The sequence below is a fragment of the Mixophyes fleayi genome, chromosome 3 (assembly GCF_038048845.1).
Source record: "Mixophyes fleayi isolate aMixFle1 chromosome 3, aMixFle1.hap1, whole genome shotgun sequence".
Classification (NCBI taxonomy): domain Eukaryota; kingdom Metazoa; phylum Chordata; class Amphibia; order Anura; family Limnodynastidae; genus Mixophyes; species Mixophyes fleayi.
In genome coordinates, this window is record NC_134404.1 from 282,814,535 (window position 1) to 282,834,728 (window position 20,194).

At 43.2% G+C, this 20,194-nt stretch overlaps 1 protein-coding gene across 1 annotated transcript in view; it reads right to left on the reverse strand.

The window, feature by feature from the left end:
* Positions 1-16,061, reverse strand: part of LOC142144603 (interferon-induced, double-stranded RNA-activated protein kinase-like) — a 62,052-nt gene extending 45,991 nt beyond the window's left edge. Inside the window, exons 1-3 of the mRNA XM_075203681.1 lie at positions 15,948-16,061; positions 9,257-9,384; positions 8,120-8,255 (exon numbers count right to left, since the gene is read on the reverse strand). Of these exons, the coding sequence (XP_075059782.1) occupies positions 8,120-8,251 (132 nt within the window). The 5' untranslated portion in view covers positions 8,252-8,255; positions 9,257-9,384; positions 15,948-16,061. The remainder of the gene's footprint in view (positions 1-8,119; positions 8,256-9,256; positions 9,385-15,947) is intronic.
* Positions 16,062-20,194: the final 4,133 nt, after the last annotated feature.

A 20,194-nucleotide genomic window follows, 5' to 3' on the forward strand; every position in this document is an offset into this window, starting at 1 on the left:
CGGAGAATCCGACAGCATTTTCTCCGATAGGAGAAGTGTGAATTTGAGGATTCCTACCTTCAGCTGATAACGACTGCTTGGAATAACTGCTGTAAACAATTTTGCCTAATGAACAGTCCGGCGTTTAAAAAGAACTTCATGTTAAAGTGCGACCTGCCCATTCTTCTTATTAAGGTGGTCATTTAAGGAAGCTCCGCGTCTACAATGTAGACTAAACATTGTACATGCGGCAATAATGCCGCATGTACAACGATCATTGATCATTGCACATGATCAATAATGTAACGATATCGGGCAAATGTGGAAGTGTGTACGCACTCATGGTCAGTAGTGTAGGCAGATCTCTATAGAGTTTGCAGAGTCACGATCTTTTAAGCAGATGGTCATGAGAGATATAGATCTGAAGGTAAATTGTGTACGTGTGTACACATGAATCGGCATGCTTATCAGGCCTCTCAGTCATTGGTAAAATCTTAAAGAAATTGCATGATTTCAATTACATTATTAGTGCTGTGGAGTATGCCGGTGTGATATAAATACATCTCAATAATATTATTATTATTATTAATAATAATTAATAATAATAATAATAATAATAATAAATCTAAAATTTCTCTCCCTAACATTGTTCGGTGGACACTGCAGATGGCGAGGAAGCAGCAAATGTATGGCACTGAAAAACTAAGGCTACTGACACATAAGCACATTGTGATCAAGCATATTTAACTTACAAGCTCTCTCTCTTTATATATATATAGATATATATTTGTAGTTTTTTACGAAGCCAAATGGGGGGGGACGACAGACTACCGACAAGAATTTTCATCACCCGCAGGAGGCGGGGCACTTTGACAAAGACAACTATCCACACATTAGCCCATCCTCCAATATGTCATATAACAAGAAAAGAGGATTTTTACTCACTGTAAAATGTGTTTCTCTGACTCCATTGGGGGATACTGTGAGACAGTGGGGTATAGTAGGTGGACTAGGAGTTTAAGCACTTATCATGCTTGTTTAATACACACTGCTCCCCTACTATGCCCCTCCTCTCTGACAGCAATCTCAGTTTTGTATAACCAAGCAGAGAAGAAAGGCCAACAAAGCAAAACCAGAACAAGGTAACCTTAAACAGAACAAAACGTATTTCAGAGCAGAGGGCAGGTGCACAGTGTCCCCCAATGGAGTCAGAGAAACACATTTTTCTGTGAATAAAAATCCTCTTTTCTACCATTGGTGAAATACCAAAGCTGCCTCTAAGGGAGGGATTTTTCTGGAACTGCACCTTGCACCCAAAACTCGCATCCTCGGATGCAAAGCCGTGCAATCTGTATAATTTTATAAAAGTATGGACAGACGACCACGTTACTGCCCGGAACAACTGCTCCGCCGAAGCACCATAATGCGCCGCTCAAAAAGCGCCGACAGCTCTGGTGGAATGAGCCTTCAAAGCTGCCGGAACAGGGCGAAGCCATGGAAATAAGGCAAACGAATGGTGAATGTAATCCATCGAGCAATGGAGTGCTTAGATGCAGGCCAACCCCACTTGTGAGCGTCATAAAGAATAAAGAGGTCACCTGTCTTACGGACAAGAGCTGTGAGATCAACATAACACCAAAGAGCGTGAACTACGTTCAACAGAGTTAGGATCTCATCCAAAGCTGTCGAACAAGGACGGAATGCTGGTACAACAATCTCCTGATTCAAATGAAACCGGGACACTGCCATCAGAACAAAGGAGGGCTAAGTGCGTAGCACCACCTTATCCTCGTAGAAAACCAAGAAGGGAAGCTTGCTGCACAGCTCTGCTCAGCGAGCAGAGGCGATTGCTAAGAAGAACATTGCTTTCCAATAAACATGACGTAAATCCACAACCCTGAGATTCAGGTTTTCAACAGCCACGCTGTAAAGTTAGCCGATCTAAGGAGTGGCAGAGAAGAGGCCCCTGAATCAGAACGTCTGGACGAGAGAGGCAGTCGGAAGGGAGACGCCGCCTCCCTGAATGTCTGAGTACCATGCCCTGCATGGCCAAAATGGGGCCACCAGAATGACGGATACACGTTCCCTTTTTAGCTTTTTTAGTACCCGCTGAAGCAAGGCAAACGAAGGAAACCGGTACAAAAGACTGAAGCGCCATGGGACTGTTATGGCATCCGTGTATCCCGCTTGAGGCTCTCTCTATTGCAAACCCTAAAGTTTAATCGGGACACCAAAAATTCCATCTCTGGAGTGCCCGAACACTGTACCAGAGGAGCAAAAATGTCTTTGTGGAGAGACCATTCCCTGGAGTGGACCTTGGGCTGGCTGAGAAAGTCAGCTTCCCAATTCTTCACCTCTGGGATGAAGAAGGCAGAACATGACATTCCGCCCAGGACATGATCCTGGTCGTCTCTCGCATTGCCATTGAGCTGAGTATTCACCCTTGACGGTTTCGATAAGCCACAGCTGTGGCATTGTCTGACTGAATTTTCAAGGATTTCCCGGTCAGGAACCGCTGCCCCTGAAGTAACACTCTGTGACCTGCCCTAACTTTCAAGACATTGAAGACACTAGTGTGGCCTCCCGAGGGGACCAGAGGTCCTGAAACCGGAGAGGAACAATGACTGCACCCCAGCCAAACAGACTGGCATCTGTGGTGACCAGGATCCAGGTTCATGCGCAGAATGACTGGCCCTTTTTTAGATTTGGTCTGGTTATCCACCATGCGTGGGATAAGCGTGTCGCTCTGAACAGTCTGATGATCTGTCTGTCCAAATGTTCGTGGGAGATGGACCACTTTTGAAGACGCTCCCTCTGGAGAGGTCGAGACTGGAACTGTGCAAAGGACATTGCCTGGAACACCAATACCATGGATCCCAGCAGCTTCATACAACGGAGAAGAGATACTTCCCTTCGTGCCAGGAGAGTCCTGGTCTTGTGCAGAAGCGAAAGGACTGTCTTCCCGGAGGTAGACTTTCTGGGTTACCATGTTGAATGTGAGGCCCAGAAACCTCATTTGCGGAGCAGGATTGAGCGAGGACTTGGGTAGGTTCAGCCATGAACTTCCATAAACTAAGTCATAATCTGGATGTGATGTAAGAGCAGAGATGCGGACAACAGCTTCAACATTAGGTCGTACAGATCGGGTATGATCATAACTCCCTGGGAGCGCAGGACTCCTGCCATTACTGCGATCACTTTGGTGAACACCCTCTGGGCAGTAGCCAGGCAAAAGGGCAGGGTTTTGAATTAAAACTTATGCGTTTTTTACTGCAAAGCGGAGAAAACACTGGTATCCTTCCCAGATGGGCATATGTAAGTAGGCATTCCTGATGTCGAACGATGCCATGAATTCTCCGTGTTCTATGTCTACAATCACCGAACGCATGGATTGAATCCGAAACCTGAGCATGCAGACTTGCTTGTTGAGGATCTGTAGGTTTAGTATGGGACGGAAGCATCTGTCGGTTTTGGGAACCAAGAAGAGGCTGGAGTAAAACCCCCTTCCTCTTTCCCAATGAAGGACCTGCACAATGACCTCAGAGGATAGAAGCTTCCTGAAGGCTTACTGAAGTGTCTTGCACCTGAGTGCACAAGAGGGAAGAGCTGTGGTGAAGAAGCGCCGCGTGGGGAATTGAACTAGGTCTATAACGTAACCTCATGTGACAATCCCCCGTACCCAAGCATCTGTGGTTGATGCCTGCCATTGTTCCTGGAAGCGTTATAGAGCCCCCATTACAGTATTGTCTTGTCCCCTGGCCTGGGTGCTCCACGTCTGCCAGAGCCCGGCCTCTATGATGCCCTCCCTTTGGAGTCAATGACTGTCCTCTATAGAAAGCTACCCAAGCTCTGCCGAAGGAACAAAAGGACCAAAAGTGTGTTTGTCTCTGTCTAGTGGAGCTGACGGGTAAACAGGCACTCTTGCCCCCTGTGGCCACCTGAATAATACATTCTAACTCAGACCCGAACTGCGTGATACCATCAAACGGTAAAGCTTCTTAGTTGTGCTTAGAGTCAGCGTCCACCACCCAAGAGCGCAGTGGGCCGCGGCACTGAAGCCCAAGAACATTGAGATGACTGACACTGCATCCTTTGACATCTGACCAACATAATCAGAGGCCTCCTGGATGTGTTCTACCAATGTCCGAAGCTCAGTTTTAGGCACATTGTCCTGGAGGCCCTTAACTAAATGCTCTGCCCACAGCTGAATGGTGTAATCCAGGCTGTGGACATGTTGGGTCACATTACTTGTCGGATCCTGCAAAGAGACCCTGCCTTGCGCAGGAATGGCCGTAGTTGTGGAAAGTAGAGCAACCGGTGGATCCACCTTAGGGGTACCCTCCCATTTTACTAATTCCTCTGCTGGGAGTGAGTAGAGAGATTTAATTCTGCCCAGCATCTGAAACTGTTTATTTGGCTTCCGCCAAGCATCAGACATCATTTCCATCAGCTGAGGGGAAGGGGAAAACAAATGATCTGCTATTTAGGTCTCTTTAAAAGAGAGAAAGCGGATCGGTCCCTAGACTCAGATTCTGTAAAGCCTAATGAGTGTCTAATCCCCAGAATAAGATTATCCACGTTGTGTGCCGAGCTATGCATATCTTCTCCCTCAGACTCTATAAGTAACTCGCCAACTTCAGATAAAAAATGGTCAGAATCCAGGTTGGGGGCCTGAAAAGAGTCAGGAATTACGCACTTATTCCTGTGTGGGGATGGTAATAAAGTGTGCCAAACCCTGGGCGGATTCGGGCAAGGATACTGAGAATCCTGCCCCTGCCTGGGAAGCTCCACCATCCACAGGCAGAGACTGCAAGAATTGTGTGTGTGTGTTGCAGTAAAGGAAGGAAAAGTTTTAACTACCTCTGTGGACCATGACATCACCTTGGCAAGTTTGGCTATAGATGTCACCAGTGATCAGGCCGGCTCCTCCAGGGCTGTCGACACCAGAGTGGGTGCACACTGACGACGGCACTCCACCTCGCAGGCTGCACACAGGGCGTCCGGGTCAGACTGTCCACGAGATTTTCCATTACACTTTGCACATGTATAATTCTTCACAGACGTTCCAGCAGGCCCTTTACCCTTGTAAGTCCCCTTTTCAGACATTACAATTGTTGTCTGATATATATATATATATATATATATATATATATATATATACACTTTTGTATGTATGTATGTATGTATGTATGTATGATATCTGCATTTAAACTGTCTTTTTATTTTTAAAAATAAGAAAATATAACTGAATAATCTTTGAATATGTATCAAGATACTAATCAAATTATAGACACCCACCCTCTGAAACAGTGCTATAAATGAGTTCTGTTTATTCAGATATAAGTCTGGTAGACCTGTAAACAAAGTAAAAAGACTTCACCAACACATTATATATAGAAACATAAGGTGGTACCAAACTGGAGGGGCACAGTAGAATTGCAGCACTGAAGAGTGAGAGAGCTCTTGTCTGCATGCAGCCATGCAGGGAAATGGCTATCTCCGTGAGGGAAGCCCGCCAAACAGATGTGAAGGAGGAGAGCTTTTAACCTCCAGTACTGCCCCCTTAATAACCACCTCCATACGCAGCCAAACAAGGCACTCAGAGAGTAGCTGATGGCTGTCCTCTCCATGTGCCCCACAGCCCAAAATATACCCAGCTGACTCTGGCGCCAGGCAGCGATTGCCTTTTCCTTAGCACAATCGCATGCTCACTCGTACGGTCCCCACTAATGCTCATTGCTTTAGGGGAGGAGGAGGAGGAAGTCTGTGCATGCCAGTAAGTGTATCGGATCGTGAGAAGAGGCTGCACTGCTTCACACCCGCCCGATTGTTATGTTGTGAACCTCTGGAGCAGCCTGTCTGACATATCTGCTATTCTTCCTCAGCTGGCAGTGCTGGTGTGAGGGGAGAGTGAAGCCCACAGCTGCTCAACCACTGCCAGGAACCCAGAGTGAAGAGAGCCAAAAGGCTATTCACTCGCTGGGTCTTAGAATAGAGGTCCTTGCGCTGACATACAATATATATTATATCTACACTAAGCTAAACAAGAAACATGTACAGGCAGAAGCCCATACGCCTATACTTTACTTCCTAGGCACTTAGAAAAAACTTAAGTTGATGTCATAGAGAAGGGTCATAGTAGGTGAGGAGTGTATATTAAACAAGTATGATAAGTGCCTAAAAGCCTAGTCCACCTACTATACCCCATTGTCTCACAGTGTCCGCCAATGGTTGGAAAGAGAATATAGAGGTACCAAAAATGACCTATCAACAAATAATTTGATTTTTGTACTTACATTAAATCATTTTTCTGAATCCAATGGGAGACCCTGGAATACTGGATTATAGAGTGTGATGACAGGAGCCTGGGCACTTTAAAAGAGGTGGTAAATCCCTTTCCATTCACATCAGGAGATGTAGGTCTCCACGACCCTGTGACAGCTACTGGCGATGGCTTCCTAGCCCTTGGTCTGGACCACAATGTCCGAGAAGTCCTTGGTCTTAAGGATTATGGCTTGAACAGCTATACCGTAGAAGCCAGCCAAGGTAAACTCTGGTGCAGTAAAAGCTTAGCATGTCAGGCCTATAGGGAGATGCCATGAAGGGCCTCTGCCATGCCAAGAAAGACCATGTAGAATAACATTCACGGTCAGTCTGGAGCCATTTACATTCTTGAGGACCATTGAAAACAGGTAAATCAGGTGAAAAACGACATCTATCAACAACTCCTGTGTCCTGTAGCAGTAACGCTCCACCTTGTGGTTGAACCAAGATGCCATCTTGTCGTCATCTGGTTCAACCCACCTGTCCTCCAGCTGCTGGAACACTTCTGGGTAAAGGGACCAATCCCTGGGACGAAGGGCCTGCTTGTGTGGTGAAATCTAGGACCCTACAGCTGGGATTAACACTGTTGTGATAGCCAGAACATTTAACTCAACCCAACGCATGATCGTGCTGGTTTCTCTTATCACAAAGGCAATGTTGCTGCCTTCTTCATGATTTAGGTAGGCCACTGTCGTAGGATTATCCGACACAACCTATACAGCCCATTCTTTTCAGGAATGATGAGCTCTGACCAAGAAGTTGAAAAGCACCCTAAGTTCCAGCACATTTATCAGTATTCCTCCAGAGTCCAAAGGACTGAAGGGTGACTGCCCGCCAGCCTTCACGGCTGGCATCCGTGGTCACCAGTGTCCAGACACAATTAGTTAATGGACGAACCCTACTGAGGTAGTCACCTCTCAATCACCAAAAAAGCGACTGGTACACCCTTGAAGACAGTCTGCGGCACTGACTGGACAGCTGAAGGTGAGACTTCTTCCACTTCAAGGGATGCTGTTTTCAAGTTATTAATAAAATCAAATGAAGCATATTGAAAAAGTCCCTGGCAGCCAACTGGTGGAGGAGCTTGAGCTATTGCCAGTAAATTTAAAGTGCCCAAGCACCTCACACCGCACTCTATAACCCAGTGTTCCTGTGTCCCCATTTTAGAATAAATGAGGAAAATAAGTGAAACAAACAACTGTACCAGGACAAAAATAAAACACCCTGCATGAGACAAGGACTAAGCACAGACATTACAGGGTGGGAAGATCTCTATGCCACCCAATTAGCTCAGGGCAAAAAGATTTATCAGCAATTAAATAATTCCATTTTCACCTTCAGCCAACAGACACAGAAGACCAAAGATTGTTTCAGCTGAAAAATGAACATACTTAATGTGAGTAATCATTACCATGCGGTGTGTTGCACCTCTCCCCACCCCCTTCTGTGGGCCAAGGTGGCAGAGTTTGGCTCTGTTCGGTTTATGAGATGAGCTGCCCAAGAGATATTAATTAAATATGCTTCTCTTCATATGTACAGACACATAAATATGCTCCATAAAAGAAACTGATACACTGTGCTGCAGTACTCTTGCTCTAAATTAACCCAACGTTTCATATAAATATTGGAGGGTATTACTTTAAAGGAAAACTCCATCCAATCATTTTTTTGTTAGTGGACCATCTTCCTCCAAACTATTAGGACCGTAGGACATCTGCAGTTTTAGTAGCACATCATTTATGTATTTTTTGCTACTTTGTTCAAATAATGAGCTAATTAACATATTTGGGATAACATATATGCTCAGGGAACTCACCACTTGATGGTCTGAATGGTCTCGATTTTGCAGGGCTTGAAAAGCCATTCTACATGCAAGGTTCACAGCAGTCCTTTTCTTTGTATCTTCTCCTTCTCCAAGTCTCTCATTGTTGATAAAGACATGGAACATAAATCTAAATAAGAAGACTTCAGATAAATTGTTTGCACCATGTCAGAACTCTCCACTATTTCTTTTTTTTGTGGTGACAACTGATCACATATGCAAATAGCCAGATCTGTTGGTAATTAGCCAATCACTGTTGTGCCAAACTGCACCTACCCGGCTGTTCAGGTGCCAGACCAAGCAACCAGATAACAATCTGCATCAAGCCACCTTACTCTCTTCTCCACTTCCAAGTTGGCAGATGATCTCACACATATGCCATAATGTAAGTACAAAAATCCAAACAGTATTTAAATATTGATCTAACAGTATTGCATTTTGATCTGCCAGGAAGCGGTTACACAGGGTGGCCAGATAAGTTAAATCACAAGTTATACTATGGGCATCACAGTGGCTTAGTGGTTAGCACTTCTGCCTCACAGCACTGGGGTCATAAGTTCAATTCCCGACCATGGCCTTATCTGTGTGGAGTTTGTATGTTCTCCCCGTGTTTGCGTGGGTTTCCTCCGGGTGCTCCGGTTTCCTCACACACTCCAAAAACATACTAGTGGGTTAATTGGCTGCTATCAAAATTGACCCTAGTCTCTCTCTGTGTGTGTGTGTGTGTGTGTGTGTGTGTGTGTGTGTGTGTGTGTGTGTGTGTGTTAGAGAACTCAGACTGTAAGCTCCAATGGGGCAGGGACTGATGTGAATGGGTTCTCTGTACAGCGCTGCAGAATGAATGGCGCTATATAAATAAATGGTGATGATGATGATGATGATGATAGTATTATTTGCATGAACAGCTCCATGCTAATGACAGGAACTAACTACAGAGTATACACATAGATGTATGAACATCCTTAAAGGACCACTGTACCAATTTTGGTCTCATTTGCAGATAAAATATTTTCCTGTCAAATATGTTACCCGCTACAGTGAATCTGCCACAGTGGCTAAATATAGGTTTCACACATTGTAAATGAATAATGCTAGGCAATTTATTTATTTCAGAAGCTTCTATCTACATACCTTGGTTTGTGAGAAGGTCCTGTTGCCAAAACTTGTTCATACCTAAAAGACAGCCCTTACTTGTTACAGAGGCTTATAAGAAGACCTTTAAAATTCTGTTCTTCCATAGTGAAGGTCACTTGAGAACCCTGAAAAAAAAAAAACACATTTATTTATAAACACACACATTATCAGATCTACATCTGAAAGTACAGGTTGTAAATCAACTGAATAATTTCCTCACATTTTCTAGCAGTTCACATCATTCAGGTAATCTCTTACCAACGTTCTGTGGTCCATCAAATAGAATTCGCTAGTGAATGCTGCCAATATGTATATCTAATAGCTATTCTAGCACAGATTCAAGATCGCCCAGCACTGCCAGCCCTCTCTTTTGTGGGTGATCTCTCGCAGCTTACGAAGGAAGGAAAGCGTTCTTACTCACTATCCCAGCATTTTCTCAAGCAAACAGGGTCAGTCATATGGACACTGCTGGTTTGAGGCGGGACTAAAGCAACCTCTGCAGACGTGATGGATTATCAGACAATGAAGTAAAATATTATTTCTGAGAATACAAGTGTGACTGGATCACTGATAAATAACTTCTGGTATAAATTTATTTAAAGTAAATAGCGCAGGGCGCTTATTTATATAATTGCACATACACTTATTTTTGATATTGTGTATATTTTGGTAAGGGAAATCATTAATTTCTGAGACCAGGGCAAGAAATTCATTTTTTGTTTAACATTGCTAGAGCAGATGCATTATTTCTTAAGGTATATATCTGATACAATAAGCCTTTGTGGATGGAACTCTTTTGTGTGTTGTGATGTGGGGAAGTGGCTTGTTTGGGGTTTGTACATTTCTTTGGGAATGTGTATCCTGGACTGTCTGAAGAGGGGCCCCATGCTAATTAGATCTTTTTATGTGTGAAGGTCCAACATTGAATGCAGGAACTTTTAATTAAGACTGGCTCCTAGATTCTCTGAATCTAAAAAACAGATGCAGTACATCACAGCATCTCTAGAATTTCATAGATAAGTGTAAAGTGTAAATCCATGTTTGTGTAAACACATTGCATCCAGATTCTAAAAATAGCATGTATCCAAATCAGTATCAAAAGCACTGTCTTGTACACTGAAATGTTTTTCTTGTTTCACCTGACCTGATCACTGGTACCTTCAACCAGTGTGAGAGCAAATAAACATCACTTGCTTCAAAGACCTGCTTGAAAACATCTTCAATATTCCTGTATTCCTGTGACCTGCATTAGACCCTAAATCAATTCCGTTCTCTGGCTGTTTCTGAGGGTCTGCCTGCTACTCTGCAGCTCTAGTCAGTGTGATAGGCCAGGGTGGATCCATCCACAGCAACCCCGATTCATAGTAAGAGGTCAGGAGTACCTGCCCAGGTACGCCAGTAACGGGCTACACTCGCAGCGTCAGTTACCCAGAAGAAACCCGCTACTGGATGCCGGTAAGGAGTCCAGTGGTGGCAGCATTTGTAAGCCCCTCTTAGAGAGCGCATTCGGGATAACAAAAGAGAACGGTGGCAAAGTAAGCCCAGTTGGTTCCCAGCAGCAACAAACAGAGTGGCATAGGCGGTCCATCCTGTCACAACGTGTTATTAATGCATAAATATAACTACACACACACATACGTACACTAATATATATACACACACACGCACGCACACACACACACTGACCTAACTGTTTACATTTTACATGAACACGTGTACATGTAAACAGGTAGGTGAGAAGCACAGGACATACTACATTTTACATATACCAAATTTCCTACTTTTGTTCCTCCTACATAGTCTTCTATTTCATATTTGTTTATTACTTTATTTAGAAGCACTGCATTGCTTTACTTTTGCTTAAGAGCGCCTTTTTTTTCTTCTTCTTTTTTTTGTAAAAATATTGTGCAGGTCCCTCTGGTGCCGCCAAAGCAGTTTTTACCCGTCGAGCCATGGACTCCACAAGACCTCTGAAGGTGTCCTGCAGTATTTGGCACCAAGACAGGAGCAGATCCTTTAAGTCCTATAAGTTACGAGGTGGAGCCTCCATGATGTGGACTTGTTTTTCCAGCACATCCCACAGATACTTAATCGGATTGAGATCCGGGGAACTTGTAGCCCAAGTCGACAACTTAAACTCTTTGTCATGTTCCTCATACCATTCCTGACTCACATGCGTATTGTATGTACTTTCGGCAGTGGACAGGGGTCAGCATAGGCACTCTGACCGATCTGCATCTATGTAGCCCCATACACAGCAAGCTGCGATGCACTGTGTGTTCTCTGACACTTTTCTATCATAGCAATTAACTTTTTCAGCAATGTATGCTACAGTAGCTCCTCTATGAATTGGACCAGACAGGCTAGCCTTCGCTCCCCATGTGCATCAATGAGCCTTGGGCATCTATGACCCTGTCGACAGTTCAGCATTTGTCCCTCCTTGAACCAATTTTGGTAGGGACTAACCACTGCATACCGGGAACATCCCACAAGACCTGCCGTTTTAGAGATACTCTGACCCAGTCATCTAGCCATCACAATTTGGCCTTTGTCATAGTCGCTCAAAGCCTTTCGCTTGTGTGTTTTTCCTGCTTCCAACACATCAACTTCAAGAACTGACCGGTATCCATTATCCCTCCTCCACTAAACTTCACAGTTGGCATAATGCAGTCAGGCAGGTAACGTTCTCCCGGCATCCATCAAACCCAGACTCTCCCATCTGTCTGCCAAACAGAAAAGCGTGATTTGTCACTCCACAGAACGCATTTCCGCTGCTCCACAGTCCAGTATTGGTGTGCTTTACACCACTCCATCCGACGCTTGGCATTGGTCTTGATGATGTCAGGCTTGCATGCAGCTGCTCGGTCATGGAAACCCATTCCATTAAGCTCCCGTCGCACAGTTTTTGTGCTTATATTAATGCCAGTGGAAGTTCGGAACTCTTCAGTTATGGAATCAGCAGACATTGGCAACTTTTACGCCCCATGTGCCTTAGCAGTTGTTGACCCTGCTCTGTGCTTTTTTTTACGTGGTCTTCCGCTTTGTGGCTGAGTTGCTGTTGTTCATAAATGCTTCCACTTTCTAACAATATCACTTACAGTTGACGTGGAATATCCAGCAGGGATGAAATTCATGAACTGTCTTATTGCAAAGCTGGCATCCTATCACAGTACCACGCTTGAAGTCACTGAACTCTTCAGAACAACCCATTTTGAATCACAAATGTTTGCAAATGGAGACTGCATGTCTAGGTGCTTGACTTTATACACCTCTGGCAACGGGTCTGATTGAAACACCTCAATTCAATAATTATTAGGTGTGGCCAAATACTTTTGTCCATATAGTGTATAAAGATGTAGAAGAAATAAGTATAAGACAGGTTTGAAAAGAGACTGAACAGGTCTTGAAATGCTGCTGCCACATTGGAATATAGTTCCTCTCTTTTTATGTCCCAAGTGTTGTCTGATACTATATATTATAAAGTTGACTCATTTTTTAAAGTAGGGTGACCATTTCTGCTGTCTATATACAGTATATCTCAGAAACTGCAGATCTAATGGGATTTTCATGCCCATCAATCTCCAGAGTTTACAGAAAATGGTTTGTAAAACAAAAAACACCCTGTGACTGCAGTCCTGTGGGCGAAAAATGTCAAAGTGGTCAGAGGAGAATGACCAGACTGGTGCAAGTTGACAGTAAGGTGATCGTAACTCAAATATCCATGAGTTACAACTGTAGTATGCAGAAGAGCAACTGTGAATGCACAGCACATTGTACCTTGAAGTGGATGGGGTACAACACCAGAAGATGACACTGGGTTCCACATCTGTGAGATCAGGAAAATGAGGCTGGTGGTGGTGGTGTAATGGTGTGGGGAATATTTTCATTACACACATTAGGCCCCTTTATACTAACTGAGCATTGCCTAAATGCCACAGCTTACCTGAGTATTGATGCTACCAATGTGCATCACTTTGTGGCCATGGTCTACCCATCATATAGTGGCTACTTGCAGCAGGATAATGCGTCATCACAAACTGGTTCCATGAACAGGACAATGAGTTCAGTGTAATCCAATTGTCTACACAGTCACCAGATTTCAATCCAATACAGCAGCTTTCGGATGTGGTGGCACGGGAGATTTGCAGAATAAATGTGCAGCCAACGAATCTGCAGCAATGCATGATGCTATCATGTCAACATCAGAATCTCTTTTACCACTTTTATATTACTGCCCCTGCAATTTCCTGAGTTTTTCAAGCTGGGTTTTTACCGTGTCTCAGAGCATCCCAGCTCAGAGAGCCCGTTCACGTTGCACCTTGGACCTGGGGAATTCCTGGGTTGACCCCGTTCATGCTGTACCCAAGTCTGCCCTGGCAAAAAGTGTGAGTCATCACAAGAGGAGCTTTGATTGGCTGACAAAGATATTCCAGTGTTCCTAATCCCCCCCAATAATGCACTTTTGGGTATTGTTTTCGAAGTGACATTAATATAATTTACCACCTGCTGCTGGCTGCGCTTTATCCCTCGCTGTGTTTTATTTCTTCCTCTCCTCTAATGGCCAGAGCTCACGCACGTCTTCCACTAGCCAGTGTGCCATGCTTTCTCCTATCTCTCTTCTCTGCATCGTCCCTAATCCCCCCACTCAGCTTCTTTATGTGAGACCCGGGTTGAAAAACCCGGTTCGCACCGTTCACACTGCAGGCGACCCGGGACTGACACAGGAATAACCCTGCTAAAGCCCCGTGTCTAGATTTTGCACTGACCCCCTTTCACACTGAGCCACGACACGGGTCGTCGGAGCTCGCCCTGGCAAAAACCCAGGTTTTATAGGCAGTGTGAATGGGATAGAAGTAATGTTTCCAGCACTTTGTTGAACCCACGCCATGAAGAATTCAGACTGATCTGCAGGCAGAGGGGTGCCCTACCAACTACTATAAACAGGGGAGTGTCTGCAAATTTTACCCGGGGGGGCAAGACTCAACTCAGCAGCCTGTTAGGAACATTTTAAAGGAAAAATAAAGGTGGCCAAGTGACCGAGCCCAAGGTAGCTCAGTATGGGACCAGACCGGGGGAATATGCCCCCGGCCCCCTGCCCCCCAGCCCAGCCTACCCCTGACTATGAAGGTATACCTAATAATGTGTCCAGTGTGTGTGTGTGTGTATATATGTATATATGTATATATATATATATATATATATATATATATATATATATATATATATATATATATATATATATATATATTAACCCGTGCATGATACTCATGCATTCTAGTCAAATCAAAGTACTTAAGGTGTTAAAAAGCTTCTTGTCATGCATTTGGGGCTAGGCCAGGCCTCCTCAGGAGAAGAGCGTTACTTCCCGACGTAAGCGCCCTTTTTTAACGTGGTTTTGTCCACATATCACCACCTCATCATTCTTCTCCATCACCTCATCCTTCATCTTCATTGCCACATGCTTAATCTCCATCGTCTTACTGTTCTAAAATCTCTCGATACACAACGTTTCTGCTAAACACCTTATCGCTGTGCTCAATCAGTCTTCCTTGAAGGGCAGTATTCATAAACTGCACTTTAACATCACTGCTTCTCCGTACTCGTGAAAATGCGACATACAATTGTCCATGACCAAACACAGGCTCTGGTAAATAAATACCTACACGGTCAAGAGTTTGAGCCCTCAACTGGTAAATTTAGCCTTTACTACCCCTCCCACGGGGGGAAGGGGGGATGATGGAAGTTAACTGACTTCAATATTATCATTTCTTTTGTCAAATAATGTCAGTATACCAAATTTCAGGTCAATTGGATGAGCCCTTTCTGAGAAAATAGTTTTTTCCACACACACACACACACGCGCCGCTAGGCTTATATATATTAGATTATATATATATATATATATATATATATATATATATATATATATATACACACATACACACACACACAAACACTTGTTACAAAATACATGACTGCAGTATATTTGCAACACTGTCTACAGAGCACAAACATTTATAAGACTGTTGACACTATCTAAATAAAGAGTAGTAATAATAATAATAATAATAATAGTAGTAATGTAATTAAATGTATGAACACTATTAAATTATAAAAGCATACTACATAATTTTATACTAAGCATTAATGTAAAGAGTGCTTTAACTAAAACACAATAAATTACAAATAGAATTATAAGCATTTAAAAAGGACATGTTTGTAGATGGATTAAAATTTGTAGCAGCTCTACAGATGCCGTAGGACTACAAGACCATGCCTGCCTGTTTACAGCTAGAGCGCCTCAAATTACCCACGTCATTTGCAAATTTACAGGTCAATACTACAAAGGCACCGATACATGATGTAAGTTATAGACCGACTACCTTCTGCAGAATTACCCATCTTAGTTAAAGTGCCTGCTGAGTAATAGGTGGCATGTGTTTGTGATAAGACATAGAAATGTCTATTAATTAAACTGAGGCTCACTTGTTCGGCCTCGGGTATAGGTGTGACGGGGTAGAGGAGTACAAGGTGGGCGATTGTCCCTCCCGGCCTCCCCCGGAGTCCGCCAGTGCACTAAGCTGTGATATGAGATAGTCAATGTGAATGTAGACTTGTATAGAGTGCAAAATGCATTATCACTTAATTAGTACAACACAAGGTAAACAGTGTCCAATATAAAACATACCTGATCCTGGGGCCGCTTCTCCGTTTGATCTTCTATCACAATTCAATTTCCTCCCAGGAGTCGGGAAGAAAGCAGCACTGAGAGCCACACGTTTGTATTTGTCAGTGGAGGGCAGGAGACGCGGTGGGGAAATAAAGAAGGAAAGGGAGGCGCTGGCTGAAGATCTGGATTTAACAGTGACAGCTGCTTCCAGTTTCGTTTCTGCCTTTTTTTCTTATGAAACCGAAACTGTTATTCTCGATCATTGTGAACATCATTTTACAAAGAAATGAGACACTTCAAAAAGAAAATAGCAGGAACGAGGCACAGAAGATTTAATATTAGAAACAAAGGGGACAATGTTTTTAAACATTTTCCAGTGACAGAGGCTAAGTTGCATGGTCCGTGCTTTAAAGGAAGGATGGGCTATTTTGCCCTTTTTTTTTCACTCTGTCGGGCAATATACGCAGCGGTTTGAGCTTCTCTTTTGCCACATCTTTTATTTTGGCTGTATTGCTGTCCGCTTTCCCAGCGCTTTTGGAAACCGCAGCTTAGTAAATCTGGTTGTTTGTATTTTGATCCTTGTAAAAATTGTGATGGTTATCTGTAAAGTGATGGTTTTTAAAACTTGGTTTCAGACATAATACTAGCGGTTTGACCTTTCAGTAAATGCAACAGGTTTTTTTTTTTAAACAGTCTGCAAAACCCCAAAAATCCAGCGGTTTAAGCAAACCGCCCTTTAGTAGATATAGCCCAAAGTGTCTCATTTAAAAAGTCTTTCCTCCCCGCTATAGTCCATGCTTGCCAACTATCCTGGAATATCCGGGAGACTCCTGAATTCCAGGTAGGTCTCCCAGACTCCTGGGAGTGTAGGACATCCTCCAGCACCTGCCCACTTCACTAGGAAGGAAGTGGGCAGGATTTGGAGCCTCTGTAATGTAAATCTTATTTTGGTATGTCCCCTGCAGTAAAATGGCGCGATTGCATCAGTGTGTCGCAGGGAGGGGTCAAAAATGATGCGATTCACTGAGCCCCGCCCCAGCACACACACCTCTCTCCCCGAGAGCAACATTTAAAATTTGACAAGTATGCTTTAGTTCTTTTTCGGTCCCCTGTATGGAAGGACACCAGGGGGTAAATGTATCATACTCCGATTTGTACAAGTCCGCCACGCCGATTTCCGGCGACTTGTACAAATCGGAATATGATACATTTACCCCCAGGCCTCCTCTTTCGGCTGCCAAGGGAATTTGCTCTTTCTTCACTGAAGTCCCTACAGAACTTTATGCTCATGGGCAGAGATACTCAAAAAATTCCAACTGGTATAACATTTTTGCCATTTTAAGTCCCCTAAACTTTCCTGCAAGTTGATCATGATTTCCGTCCATTTTAATTTATCGATGAACATTAAACCTCGATTTCCTGTTTGAGGTTCCTCATTAACCGTTCAAAGCCCGCCCTGAAATAGAGAGCCTAAAGTTTGATGTTTAAATAAAAATATAAGAAAGAATCCAATGAGGCTGATTGCATTCTGCAAGTAAATGGCTGAGAGTCAGGATGAATGACTTTAGTTGTAGCAGTTGTGTTGTAGTGTAGTGTAAGCATATCTGGTATAACTTTTATACAATAATGTAAGTTACTTTAATGTTTTTTGACACACAGTTGTCATTAGTCACCTGCACAGAACTTGTTACATGAACATAAATTCCTCAAAAATGTATTCCTAATTGATCTCTATTGGTTACATAGAATTTTGTCTTATTTACTAAAATAATAATAGACATCACCGTAAAATATAAATATGATAAACTAAAATAAAATGAAGATGACGCTACAGCAAAAAAAGTGAAGAAAAATATATGAGTGAAGATTTTTATATAAATGTCCACAAGGACTAATTTATTAATATCAAATAGTCAATATGGATTTAAATCAGAACATGTGGGCACACATATAAAAAAATACAATCACATAATCATGGAATCTTCACACAACACCAAAAGGGTTATAGCATAATTAAAAAGTCGCTTTTCAGATCAAGGTCAAACAAAATGCACTGTGGTCTTTTCACGTAGATATAACTTTGATCTCTATGGCTCTGATAGAATCAGTAAGGTCTTGTATCAGTACTCCGTCATATAAACAATATCCAAGTCTCAGTTTTAATTTCCAAAATTAGTCATATAGATTTTCCACCTGTAAATTAATCTGAACATTGTAAAAAACAGAAGGATGCACTGACATTTAGGTGCATAAATATTTTTTTAGATCACAATAGAGTCCCAGGAAATGTAGAGTGAGAGGATTCTGAGATACACCACTTCAACATGTTGCCATCTGAAAGATTTGTCTTCTGTGGGTTGATAGTTGTGCAGAAGGAGTCTAAGGGGTAAATGTATGAAGCTCCGGGTTCTTCAACACCCGCGAGTTTGGCGTCTTCAGCGCTTAAATTTAAAGCGGCGCTGCCTTGTAAAGGGAAACTTACCTTTACAAGGCAGCGCCTCTTTAAATTTAAGCGCTGAAGACGCCTAACTCGCGGGTGTTGAAGAAGCCGGAGCTTCATACATTTACCCCTAGGACTGACGGGTTTTGGAGAACTGCCGTTTTCCCTATGTGCGTAACCATGGCTACCATGACATGATGGCTATCCTCACCTATATTTGATGTTATTCTTGCATAGAACATGTAACATCCGCCGCTGAACTGAGAATAAACCATATGCGCAATCACACCGAAACTGACAAGGAAGTGTGTCAGTTCTAGTGGGGAGAGGAGGAATAACAGTTTTACTAGACACTGGGGTGAGGGAGAGAGAAGACAGACCTATATGAGAAGAAGAAAAAATATATATTAATGAGATTGTTCTATCAAGATGTATATGCAAAAGGCTTTATTAGTGGAGATCAGCATTTATGAGAAAAAGCATCTGCTGATAGACATATATAAAGAGAATTATATGAAGCCAAGTCAAAGCATCTGAGTCCTCCTCTGCCGTGGTGTGGGCCTACCACCTGACTGCTCCTCTGCCTGTCCCGGCCGCCGCCTCAACTACAGCCCATACTCCCCTGCTGGTCCCGGCCTCCGCCTCTACTTCAGCCTGTGGCTTGGGCCCTACACCTGGCCGGTCCCCCACATCAGGTCCTGCTACTGTCAAGTGATTTGGCCCTGTACATCCAACTACCCCTGCCCTGCTCCTGCTGCATACCTGGTCCCCTGCTTCTCTGGATTTCTGACTCTTGTCGCTTTCTGGACCACTGTTCCCCTGGCTTACTGGACTCCTGCTCCCCCGGTTTCCTTGACTCCTGTTCCCCCGGTTTCCTGGACTCCTGCTCCACTGGTTTCCTGGACTTCTGCTCCCCTGCTATTGTATCTCTGCATTTTGGTACTGCATTGTATTTAGCCTTTACTCACTGCATTTTGGTACTGCCTCATATTCTATTTACCCTTTACTTATTTTTTATTTTTTTTTAAAACAAGTGTTTATTAACGGTCAAAAAAGAATTAACAATGCAAAAAGATACATGTTATCAAACAAAATATATTCAGTACATTAAATAGTGAAGTATAAATCTCAGTGCTTCAGAGAAAAAATAGCACAGATTCTATAAAATAAAGACCGATATTTTTATATTTAAAAGAGAAGAAAGAAAAGGAGAAGGATGAGAAAGAGGAAGATAAAAGAGAAGATGAGAGGTGGGGGGGGAGAAAGGGAGGGGCGTGAGAGATCGCTCTTGAACCAGAGGCAATGAGATGGGAGGGGGCTTACCCTTTACTTATTTTTATCTATTTAAATCTTATTTTAATTGTTATTCTTTAATATCATTATCTTACTCTTTATTTTATTTTACTTATTTTATTCCTTACTGTGCTCGTACTGCCTTATTTTAATTAGTCACTAGGTTTTAGTTTCTTATTTCACTGCCCTGTACTTCTGCCTCATTTCTCAGTTTTGAGGCCTCGTTGCCTCAATTCTGACTGCCCTGTGCCTCTGTCTCACTGCCCTCTTATTTCTTTCTGTCCTTCACCTACTTTTTTAGAGTTAGAGTCATCACTGGCTGCCTTTTGATGTTCTCATTGTTGCTCCTTAGGTCCACGTTGTGTTCTTTCTTTCTCCTTTGCTCTGAATCTCTTCCCTCTCCCCGTTTCTCCTTCTTTTCCTTTCTATCCTTTTTCCTCTCCGGCTCTCTCACCATGCCTTCTCGGTCCTGTCCTATACCCATGCTCTCCTCTCGTCCTACTCTCGACCCCAATCTTAAGCCCCCACCACG